Genomic DNA, 12357 nt, shown 5'->3' with positions numbered 1-12357 from the left:
CTCCATGACTAACAAGGCAGTCCTGGGCCAGAATAGCAGCCCTGTTTATCATCTTCCATATAATGATGCTGTGCTTGATTTAGCTTATCCAGCAAAACGCAACCAGTGGAATAGCTTGAGAAGTACATTCACCACTAGACGAGCACACTGGGTACACCAGATTAAGTACATCTAAAAGAGCCACTGCTATTTTGATCCACATCTCTTAACAAATAGCCGGGACGAACGTCTTTAACAAGGTGACCTGCTGACCTTTAGAAGTGTCTCTGCTCATTGTCATGTTCTGCAAAATTTGGGGGTGTCAAAAAAGCCGGAACACCGTCTTTTAAAAGGAGATAGTTTAAGGAATATGATTAGAAATGTTCAGCTCGCTGCGAAGTTGAATGCAAACTAGTGTTCTTGTTTGATGTGATTGCTCGCCTCAGATGGTTTGTCCTTTTGAAGGAACCAGACGGCAGAGATTGATCCAAAGACATACAAGGAAATGCAAAAAAGCTCCTCCAGCGCAATAGATACATGAGAGGGAGAGAGAGTCGTTCTTTAGAAATGACAGTATAGAGGAGCCCATTTAAAAAGCCATTTTGAATACACTCATCTCTCTCATTGGAGAGAATAAGAAATAGCGGTCAGATTTAACAATTGCCGCGCATAATCGGCACAAACCAAAATCAATTTGGAGTTGTGATTGCATTTGGGAAGTGGGGTGTGATGTTTTTGTATGCATTCAGTTTTATCAAAAATATCATGTACCCTCTGTTGGGCGTTGAATCTCATCAGTGTGTCTCAGCTCTTTGCCTTTGTGTGCTTGATTGTGTAGCCGGAGTATTACGCTCAGGATGGTGTGTATGCTATGGAATCCATATACCCCATGGCATGTGAATGCTGCATCTCGCGATTACGCATTGAAGTCATTCAAGCGGAGAGCAAAAGAAAATGATTGCCCGTGCCCCTGTTTTCAGAGCGTTTGCTGAATGTTTGTAGCCAGACTGTTGAGGTGGCTGCAAAGACAATCAATTTACCTTTGGATGTGTCCCTACACTGATCATCATCAACAATGTGTCAGGAGCAGAAATTTGAAGGCAGACAGATTCTTCATGTTTTGTGGCCTGAGCCTTGACTCGCTTATGTATTCATTAAAATGGCTTTGTGCACCGATACCAAGCAACTGTCCTATTGCAGACAACCTTCTCTTACCCGTAGCAGTTCAATCAGGAAACCATCTCATTATGAATTAATGGTATTGTAACACAATCATATTTGGTGGTAATGGCTGTGCTCTACTGGGTGGGCCCTGCTGAGTGGTGGAAACAGTACCACATATTGCTGTTCAAGTATAAGTATTTTTTTACGTTGCTTATGATTTTCTCATGTAGAAGTAAGACAGAAAGAATCTGCCTCAGTAAAAGTAAAAAGTAGGTCATTTAAAATGTACTTACTAAGTTACTTTTTAGAAATAATAACTTTTTTTGATGCAGTCTTTACCATGCACTTCTAAAAGGACATGAGTACAAAATTTGAACCAGATTCTTCCAATTGGAAATTTGGAAATTACAAAAAATTGCATCAACAATGTAAAGTCAGATTCCTCCTTTGATCTCTACTGACTGTTTACAAATCATTTCACAATTCATTAATTTGTTAATTAGTTACTATATGATTTCTGGTGCTTAAATAGAGCCCACAGTATTGCTATTAGTATTACAGTACAGTATTCCAGTATTACTACTTGCTATTAAAATGTGACTTAAAATGTATTATACTTCAACCAAAAAATATACTAAAGTAAAAACATAATTAAAAACACTCATAAAGTGCAAGTACTCAAAAAATGAACAGTTACTGTCAAATGAGTGAATGTGTTCTTACTGCCTCTGTCCCTGCATGAGTTTCAGCAAACATACCTTAAGAGTAGCGGGAAGCAAAATTGCATGTGCCACCCATGGACACGTACAAAACTGAAGCAAAGTGTTTGCCAGCACCACACAGTGGCAGCAGCAGTGGTGTGAGCAGTCCGCAGCACAAACGAATGGGAGTGCTACAATTACAAGTCAAAACTAGGAGACATATTTGTTACAGATAGGCCCAGAGGGACACTGCCTCATTTGTGGGGGACAGCGTGTTTACTGTTGCCTTCTTTTTCTTTGTTTAGCACATGTATACCATCATTTATTGGTCTCTACCAATCCTCACCAGGGTAATCCCTCTGTGCCTTTCGCGTAGCTGTCAGTAACAAGGACTGATCGGTGATTTTGCTGTTTCGTTCAGGTGAGCACACATACAAGTGCTTGTCATGCCCGTTCTCCTCCATGACCATCAGTCAGCTGAAAGAGCACTCTCTGAGAGACCACGGTGAGGCCCTGACCCTCCCCAAACTCCGGGCTGCTACCCAGGCAGCTCATGCCTCCCTCAGGCCCTCCAGGCTGGCCGGTGACACAGAGCAGACTCCCACAGCCCCTGATGGTAAGAGATCCTGCATAATTTAATTTTAATAGACCATCTTTGAAATAGAGTCTCATGTAAAGGCCGTCCTAGTGTACCAACCTCGTCTAAGATCACATGATGGCCTCGTCAGGCTATATTTGTGCTCGGTTGAACGTTAAAGCAGAGTCCGTCCTGAAGCAAAATTCCATATGCCTTGAATGGCTCTTTAAACGATTCAATCTGTGATGTCATCAAGTAAGACTTCTGAAAGCCGCATCACTTACAGGCTAAATTTGGGCTGCTAACTTTGGACACGGCACATTTTCTGCCAGGGCTTTTACAAACAAATAGGTTTTCTTTCATACTAGTGATGTTTCTGAAACAGAAATGTCCCTGGAAAATCACCGGTTAGCGTCAGTGTCAACAAAATCTGTGTTCCACTCTTCATCCCGGGCGAGGCTTGTTCAGATGTACCAACTATCATAGATTGTGGGGGTTGGCGTAAGTTAATCTGCCTCGCGGTGGATAAATGGTCATGTATTACGGCAACAGGTAGACAAAACATGACCGGGACAAAATCGTGGCTTTTAATATGTGCACCGCTGCCACTGGCATGCAGCATTCCCACAGACGCTAAGACCATCTCCCTCAAGAGGATCCATCATTTTTATGTGTCTCCAGCTGCTCCCAAGTCATTCCGCTCAGGGTTTGACAAGTCAAACTTTTCTTTTCTGTTCACGGCGACACCGCAGCGAACACTGATTCGAAATCTCTCTCTCTCTCTCCGCGGTTAAACGGGCGGCTCCAGCTTGGTGTAGCAGTTAACTCCTTTAGGTGTTATGCCATGTTTTTCGGTGCTTCAGTGGCTGCGCGGCGGCTGCTCTAGATTCCAGGACGTTCTTGGCAGTAGCTGTCACCTTGCTGCTGGAGCTGTGGAATCTTCCCTGGAGGTGAAGCAGGGCAGCATTCCTCAATGCACCCAACCACCACTGTCAGCTGTGTCCTACCAAGACAAATGAAGCATTGAGAAAGAGCAGAGCAGACATATTGAATGTCTCTCTATCATGCCAAACTTGCTACTTTGAGTTGAATGTCTGAAGCTCCAGGGATTCAGATATTTTGCAGTTGAAAAGAGAGAGAGGGTTTGTCATACTTACGCTTTTCTGACCATGAAATGCATTTGAAAAACATTATTGCTTGCTTGCTTCTTTGTAGCAGCAGTGTTTATTTGTATTCTGTGAGAGGTGTTCGGAATATAGTTGCAGTTATTTTTTTTTTAATTGATGTACCTGCAACTTTTAATCAAATGCTTTGAGAAAAACCCGTCCTAGTTGTTGTTTCACGCTACATTTGACTGCCTCTTAACCTCATGTAACCCTGTGTCCTCATACGGGGACATTGAACTTTAGCTTTGCTGTGCCCTATACTTGAATTCCCGCAATGTAAACCTGTTGTACTCAAATCTAGACACTGCCGCTGCTATCTCTCCCAGTATCTGCCTAAGCGATTAAAAAATATTGCGTCAGGTTCTATGAAAATGTTTTCCTGTTGTGCTGCAGACAACCGTAGACAAGGCAAGATCCTGCATCAAATTTTAATGTTGAAATGTGTTTGTTCACAGTTGAATGATGAATGTTTGAATGACACAATGAAGTCCTGCTGGTCCCAAATAGCATGGAGAAATTAAAAATGCACACAAAGTCAAAGTCTGGGTCTCACAAGGTGGAAAATATTTTTTAAAGCAGAGTTTCTTCTTCAACTTGTCGTGGAGTATGCCACCTCTGCACTCTACTGTTACACCTGGGCACATTCGGCCCTTCATCCATTTCCAAAAACACGCCCCAACTGTTCTCCAGAATTTTTGCTTCCATCTGCCATCTCGTCTCCATACATCTCCGCCATGCAGAGGAGATATTACAAGCATGAATCAAGTGCGCTGTTGTTTGATTCATATGAATTCTTTTACCTCTTCTGCAAAAGTGAGAAATTGGATCACAAGCATTTTAAAAAGTCAAAGAAAAGTCTTTTTCTTCTCTCCTTCCCTCCTTATGCTCTGAGTGCTGAATGAGGCATTTTTCACATGGATAGATATTCTATTAGTGTCACTGTGGTTTATTTATTGATGTGGTGGAGGCGCAAAGTAGGACGAGAAGATGAGCTTGCTCACTTATATTATAGACTGTTGAGAAAGATGGAAAGAGGTAGGGAAGGAAAGGGAAAGAGAGAGGGAAAGAGGTAGGGGAGGAATGATGACAATTACAGTTACACTCCTTTTTCTGCAAAGGGGGGAGGCGCATATGTTGTGATCACAATAAAATATCCAATAGCCCAATGATGGCGTCTCCTTTAGACAGTCAGTGATCAACTGTTGTCTGCAACAAATGGATGACCTTCCTTTTCTCGTAATATATATATATATATATATATATTTTTTTTTTTTTCAATGCCAAATCGTGACAGCCTGCATAAACACAGGAGACAAATTCATAGATTTGGAGAAGGTGTATAATGTAGGTTAAACTCTAGCCTGCTGAGTGCAGAAATTTCATCAGCTTGACTTTTTCACCATGCCCTGGGATGACGCAAGTCTTTAGTGTACGGTAGATCTTGCGGTTTGAAATCCCATGCCAGGATATTTCGGAAGTTCTGAAAATCATTAACGTGCTCTTACAGTCCAGAGACATTATTTTAATATTCATGAATTGTCAGTGATGGATAGAGTGGTTATTCCTTCCCTTGTAAGAAAAGAGGAATACCAAAATACCAAAGAGGAATATAGTCAATAGTCCAAAAAGTATTTTTCTCATTTTTCTCTTTCTGATTTTGTTGTGTTTGACTCTTTGACAGGTTCTGGATTCATAACCAACAGACCTGCTAAAGCTCTTCCTTGTCCGCATCCACATTACGCTAAAACAAACAGCGAATCTCCCTCTATTCCACTGTCTTCTTACAGATCCAGCATACCTGGAACCAGCGGATGTTCGTCAGCAGCTTAGCCATTACCAGCTGGCCTCCCGTAGTCAGATGTCTTCCGGCACAACACCTGGCGGCTCAACAGTTGCTGACAGTCGGCCAGACAGTGTTCTCACGTGCGAGTTTTGTGAGTTCAGCTCTGGCTATATGCAGAGCCTCCGCCGGCACTACAGGGACCGCCATGGTGGCAAGAAGCTCTTCAAGTGCAAAGATTGTTCCTTTTTCACCTGCTACAAGTAAGGAAACATTCAGATATCTTGAGAGTGAAAAATAATGATCACAGCGCCAGCTTATATTTGGTCAAATTCATTGTACCTTGGGTGCTATATGCTGCCTATGTGAGCGTATATGCTGCCACCTCAAGAATGTACGCTGCTTGTTTTAACGTATGAGTTATCCCACATTCCAAGGTGTATTCACCCATGCAAAGTACACTCCAAAAATTGTTTTGGCAGTTCACTGAACTCCAATGCTGTCTGTGAATCTACTTCAGGAATACCTTCACCATGCATGTGGAGGCAGGTCACAGCATCAGCGTCCCCGAGGAGGGCCCTAAAGACCTGCGCTGTCCGCTCTGCCTCTACCACACCAAACACAAGAGCAATATGATCGACCACATCGTCCTGCACAGAGGTAACGCTGCCCGTCGTGCAAAACAGCGCCAAGCCCGTATCACAGGACGGAACTTTACAGTAAAATATCATTCATGGGAGATGACCTCTTAACTCCAATTTTTGTGATTTTGATGTTTTCTTTTTTAAGCATGTAATTGTTGATGAAATTGTAGGCAAATGAAGCGTTAGGAAGTATTTTCAAATACAATCAGATAAATGCACGAATGAATAGCTGTTGATTATTCATTAATCCTGCACCTGCAGCTGTTACACAATATACAGCTATTTGTATTGAGATAATTAGGCATCCCGTGTACAAGATGGTTCATGAGCAGTGATACACAGTGATTAATTTCATACTCAGTCACTAAAATAATACAAATTGTTTAGTTAGATGGCTGTCTTCAACATTCCAGAGAAAAGTTTTGAGTTGTCCATGAGAAAACTGAGATTATGACAAAAGCATCAGGGTAACATGTCGTGGAGTCACTGTGATTTTTGAGCCACTGTGTTTTGATTTTGGCAAAACACAGGGGCCCCGAATCATCTGATATCATCTTGTTATCACACAGCTGTACTCCCGTTTCCACTTTGTGGCTCTGTCTTGCTTCTTCCCAATCCTTCCTCTTCTTCCTTGTTCTCCCCTTCTTCCAATTATTGCTCTACCATCTCTTCCTCCTCCTTTCTTTCACCCTCCATATCTCTGTCTCTCATTCACCTCTTCTATTTGTTCCTGTAACCCTCTCCTCCACAACAATCTCCCCTCTCTCTCTCCATCAGAGGAGCGTGTGGTCCCGCTGGAGGTTAGCCGATCCAAGCTATCCCGCCATCTTCAGGGCCTGGTATTCCGCTGCCATAAATGCACCTTCACATGCTCCAGTGACCAGACCCTGCAGCAGCACCTCCAGAAGCATGCTGAGCTCAAGCCCTATCAGTGTCAGCTGTGCTATTATGACAGCAGCCGACGGAGTCAGCTAGAAGAGCATCTCCGCCTTGAGCACAAGGTCAGTTGGAGTCCAGATAGGCCCTAAATAGTCTTTGCCCTGGATTAACCCCTGTGGTTCAATTTTCTTCATATACTGGTATTAGTGCATTTGACAGCAAGTGTTATATGGATGGCTGCCACAATATAATTTCTAATGCAAAAAGAATTGGACCATAGTTATCATGAACAGCAGCCTCGTTCAGTGGATCAGACACTTTCTGACTTGTTGCTGTCAGAGATTCTCACTGAATGTGATCAACTCACTGGAACAGGTTTTACCCATAAGTGCACCTTATGTCTGTTATATTATCATATATTATATTATGTATGTTATATTATCAAATATGCAGATGATGTGGCTCTCGTTGGTCTTCTTGAAGACTGTGCTAGCCATGTATCTATGTTACAAAACTGCTGACAGGCAAGCAAATAATGAATCAATATAGCCAAATGTTAATATTGCCAAAAAAATGACAGAAATGCATGAAAGAAATTAGAAACTTTATCATTGCAATCCTAAATAACCAGCCTATGTATTTGATCCAAAATTCCAAGAGTTTGTGAGGAATAAATAGGAGCATACATACACATACATATGATGTAATGGCAAATTCCAATATACAGAAGACAATAATCTCAATGTAACTAAACCTAATTTAATTTAGTAGTGGCACACAAGGGATGCATGTGAACTGTCTATTGCATGTTGTGTCTATGTCACCACAAAGCCGTGCTCTTTTCCATCTCTTTTCCATGCTAACTACTGTTTAGTTTTCTTATATGTGAATATGAACATGAAATGTCCTCTGTTTCTGGGCTGTTTTGCTCACACACAAGGATACAAACAACAAGACAATATTGTTACACAAGGTTGTAAAACTAAAGTTACTTTTAGTTCAGTGTGAGCAGTGCAACACACGCTTCGACAGATAAGTACATATAAGCATCAGTGAAAAAAGTGTTGAATGATACAGTGGACTAAAATAGCCAGGTGCATATTAGACAGCTAAAGCCTCTGTCTGTTTCAGCCACATCCAGAAGACAATCGGTTTCATTTCTCAGTCTCCCTTAATCGGGATAATGCATTAGATGCTGTGAAAGGGCAGATGATATTTTGGGAGGTTGAATATATTAAACTTACAAGTGCACCCAGATGTATCCAATGCATTTTAAATGGAGGAGAAAGTTAGTCTTCCTGTATATCCCTGTGGGCATCACTAACTTTTCATGCTGATGTGTGTATGTGATGGCACAAATACATGCAGTTGCCTACAATACAGGAAACAAATAAGTCGTGGTTAGGTTAAGGTACAAAAACTACTTGGTTAAGGTTAGGGAAATGTCATGGCTGATGTTAGCAAACTAACATAAACAAGAAATGAACACTGCTTCCACCTCGAAGTGGATTCAAAGTATGGATTTTTCACTTATATACTACTAGTAATTTGTGTGTTATTTCTGTGAGACCAGCATCAGGAAAATAATTAAAAACTACACTTGCTGTACTGGAATAGCATAGGTATGCTCATTTATCCTTGAGTGACTATGAAGTAGATGTTATGTAATGGGATTTGCTGTTTTAACTGATTTAAAATACTGTCAACATTATTCACAATGACTGTGTTAATCATACTCAACTATGTGCAGTTGTAAAAGATCATAAGGATGATACTAAAATCACCAGGAATACAAACATAATGACACCCAGACGTTACCAAATATAAGTTATCTTAGAAAATCAGCTAAAATTATTATATTTGTACAGTGCACATTCAACAGATTATTTCTTCCATACAAAAAAAAATTCAAAAGAAGAGAATTCCCAAAAGGCCACAAGTCTACCAACAAGATTATTCCCATGAATAAGTGCTACACAACTACCACAACCATTGTGTTTACATTTTTAATAGAAAGACAAATAAGGGGTGACTTAATTTTGGGAACAGAAGTTGTTGTAATAGCAGGGTTGCAATGAGTTGAGTTGGGGAAACAGCACAGTCGGGTGGTATGGTGAGCAGAGAAACATTCTTCAACCAGATGGCCCAGGTGCAAACCCCCTGCAACAGCAAGTATGCACCTGGCTGAAGTGAAGCCTTTCAGACTTCTTCCTCAGGGACCAATGGAGTATTATAAAAAAAAATAAAATTAATTTAAAAAATACACTTACCTTGATGAAATATCGTTGATTCTCTATTTAGGATGCAGCAAACAGATGCAGGGGCACAGATGAAAAGGTAGTTGTTAGATTTCTCTTAGGAGGGTGCACCAGCTGACTTGGGATAAGAATCATACAAGGGATCTTCAGAGACTCCAATTAGGAAAGGGAGAAGAGCCCTAATGGTTCTGGGTAGAGGTGCCTGGCATCTGTAAATCTGGGGTGGAGAGATATGTAAACATGGAAATATGGAGAAAAATGACCAGTTTGGATAGGCCCGGGGGAGGGGTGTGGAATCTCCTGAATAGTGAGGAGAAAGGACCTGGGTTGAGGAATGTGGGATCTCTGAATGAGTGGAGAAGAAGGGATCTGGCATATTTGAAGAAGGGGAGCCTTTACATCTCTGGGTGAAGAGTGGAGGAAATCCAGGCATTTCTTAGTGAGGGGTGAAGGAGAGCCATGATCTCTGTGAGGGGTGTGAAAAATGCCACTGGCTGCTGTTGGAGAAGTGTGTGAAGGGGTCCTGGTTTGCAGGCCTATAGAAAAGGAGAGTGAATTCAAGAGTTAATTCAAGAGTTGGAGAGGACTTCTGCTGTCTGTGAGAAGATGATGCATAATCTTCTTGATCTTCAGAACCCCTAATATTATGGTTGGCAGTTTATTTATTTATTATTTTTTTTAAATTCTGGGTTCCTCAGCATATTAATAAGGTGTTAAGCACCCACTTCATTAAGATACTCATCATCATTTTGTCAAGAATATGAATATTCTTGTGGAGAATTGCAGACACATTAGGGATAAGTGCACATCTTTCACATAAATCAGTGCTACTCATACAGATTATATGAAGATGGACACCTGGAAACATCACGACAGCAAAGTAAGGACGCTGACCCAAAGATGAGCTGCATGGAGCATGAATGCAATCATTTCAGGGGCACTAAGTTAAATATTTTATGCGATAAATCATTAGCTCCACTGTGTGTAATCATGTAATTAGTAATCCTCTCATCTTTAGAGAGAGTTTTCTTTTCATAGCACCCTGAGTTGTGAGTCTTAATTTGCACACTGGGCAAAAGATTATTATGTTTTATTTATTGGCCATTGGAATCATGCAAATGCCCGCCTTGGAAGAATCGTTATTGTATATTGAAGATAATCCTTTGGAAGATGAAAAGAGAGAGCAGAGGTCCTTGGGGGGTGGAAGGAAGGATGGAAGGACGGAAGGAAGGAATGGGGGAAGGAAGAGTGGTGGAAGGACCGATGTTACTCTGGTGAGAAGTGGAGTTGGGAAGAGGAAAGGAGAGGAGAATAGGTCAGTTAAACTGACAACAGTTGCACTAGTGTAGCACTTGTAATATGAAAATCATCATCTCATTGCTCAAGCTCTTACCTGATACCTCAACTTTAAGATAATATAAGCCTCAACCAAAGTTTAGGGCAGATACTTTACCTCAGATCACCAAGATACCGTTCAATGTGTTTATATATTTTTACCATGTATAAAAAAATTCTAGAGGCACAGTATTGTACACGCAAATCGACATATGCTAAGATTCAAAATTGTCAGAGAAGCAGCCGTGGTGTCTGCGGTGTCTTAATCTTGTTCATCATTATATATCTGCATACAGATGTTCCAGCTGTTCTTGTCGGTGCTTCAGTTTCAGTTGAGGGCACTATTTTTAACTCAGAGATCATCACTATGAATTCCTTTTCTAGTATGTATTAAGAAAATGGTAAATAACAAGAATAGGCAGAACAAAATAAAGGTATCTACTTTTAAGTTACATTTCACTTTGTAATAAAAGTGATAAAAAGTTAGTTATAACACACACTTCATGGAACTTATTAAACATAAACCTTTTCTCTAAATAAACTTCAACTTCCCTGACTGTATCATCTAGTCAGGCATCTTCTGTGTTGGGAGGATGCACCTTGTCCTCTTACACCACACTGATAAATGATATCTTTGAAGGTTTCACTAAGCTCCAACATGGATGTATATGTGAAATTACAACAGAATGAAAACTGAAAAAATTCTCAGAAACTCTTCCAGATTAATACCACTTACAACAAACTATGAACTATCCAGAACTGAAAACAACCTCCTGTCTTTAATCAGGTTATCCGAAACTTTGAGCTGATGGGCCGGGTCAACCTGGACCAGCTGGAGACGATGAAGGAACAAGGGAGCAGCGCCGAGGATGAAGAGGAGAGGGAAATGATGGAGATGGTAGTGGATGGAGGAGTTCCTATCGAAGAAGAGGATGAAGGAATGGAAATGATGGAGAATGAAGTGGAGGAACCGAAAGAGATGGATGATGAAGAGATGGAGTTCAAAGAAGAAGAGGCGGAGGAGGACGAAGAGGACGAAGCGGTGGCGGTGGAGGCAGAGAAGCCTGCCCCACAAGGTAAATGCACACGATCATCAATGAACCACCCGTTCCTTTTGTTGAAATGTGTTTACTATGCACCAGCTGGACATAACATGGCAAACACAGGATGATTCTGAAGTTAGACAAGCATAGGATACAGAGCCATGGCCAAGTCATCGGTTTCAACAGTGATCATCTCACCGTTACCAGCTTGAATAATAGAATTTCAGAATGACTTAAGAATACCTTCTCTTCTCCGACTCAGTGGCACTTTTTCTCACAGGCTGGCTTCCATCATGCCATGTGACTGATGATGAGAGTCAAAAGTGTTGGAGATGTCATAAACCATGTCCATATCCACTAACTAGACAAGTAATGATGCATTATTTCCACAAGTAAAATAGTATTGTGAGCCGGAATCAACTTGAAATGTATAGGCATTGATTTGGGCAAGTTTGTTTATGAAACTTTGACCGCTGCTAATTAGCAAGTGAGAATGCACCTAATCTTCTCTGTCAATAATCCACTTCAAAAATAGATTAATTTGCTCACTGTTGGGCTTTGCTGGGGAAATATGAGTGTCAGAAAGCTTGAATGCTCCAATTTGCATCACACTGCCATTTTCTACCACAGTAAAAGTGTTGCTACAAAGAAAAGCAATTTGATCCGGGCAATCTTTGAGACAGAATGTCAAAGTGTCCCGTGGCCGGTTCAGATAGTTTACTGTCCTCAGAGAAGGAAATTAGTTTCACAGTTGGCAAATTGGTGCCAACACAACAATACAATGCAACACTACAACAGCACAGCAACACACAACATGGACACACAGCATGA

The 12357-nt window shown here is 41.1% G+C and overlaps 1 protein-coding gene across 4 annotated transcripts in view; it reads left to right on the top strand.

The window, feature by feature from the left end:
* znf462 (zinc finger protein 462) overlaps positions 1-12357 on the top strand; it is a 57805-nt gene that overhangs the window by 40322 nt on the left and 5126 nt on the right. For all 4 annotated transcript variants that reach the window (XM_030064672.1, XM_030064671.1, XM_030064670.1 and 1 more), the window contains exons 7-11: positions 2266-2460; positions 5375-5630; positions 5888-6027; positions 6789-7012; positions 11271-11559. In XM_030064672.1, coding sequence (XP_029920532.1) covers positions 2266-2460; positions 5375-5630; positions 5888-6027; positions 6789-7012; positions 11271-11559 — 1104 coding nt within the window. The remainder of the gene's footprint in view (positions 1-2265; positions 2461-5374; positions 5631-5887; positions 6028-6788; positions 7013-11270; positions 11560-12357) is intronic.

This window comes from Myripristis murdjan, chromosome 12 (assembly GCF_902150065.1).
Source record: "Myripristis murdjan chromosome 12, fMyrMur1.1, whole genome shotgun sequence".
In the NCBI taxonomy this organism is placed as follows: domain Eukaryota; kingdom Metazoa; phylum Chordata; class Actinopteri; order Holocentriformes; family Holocentridae; genus Myripristis; species Myripristis murdjan.
Note: the sequence above shows the minus strand (reverse complement) of the source record. Positions and strands in the feature narration are given on the sequence as shown.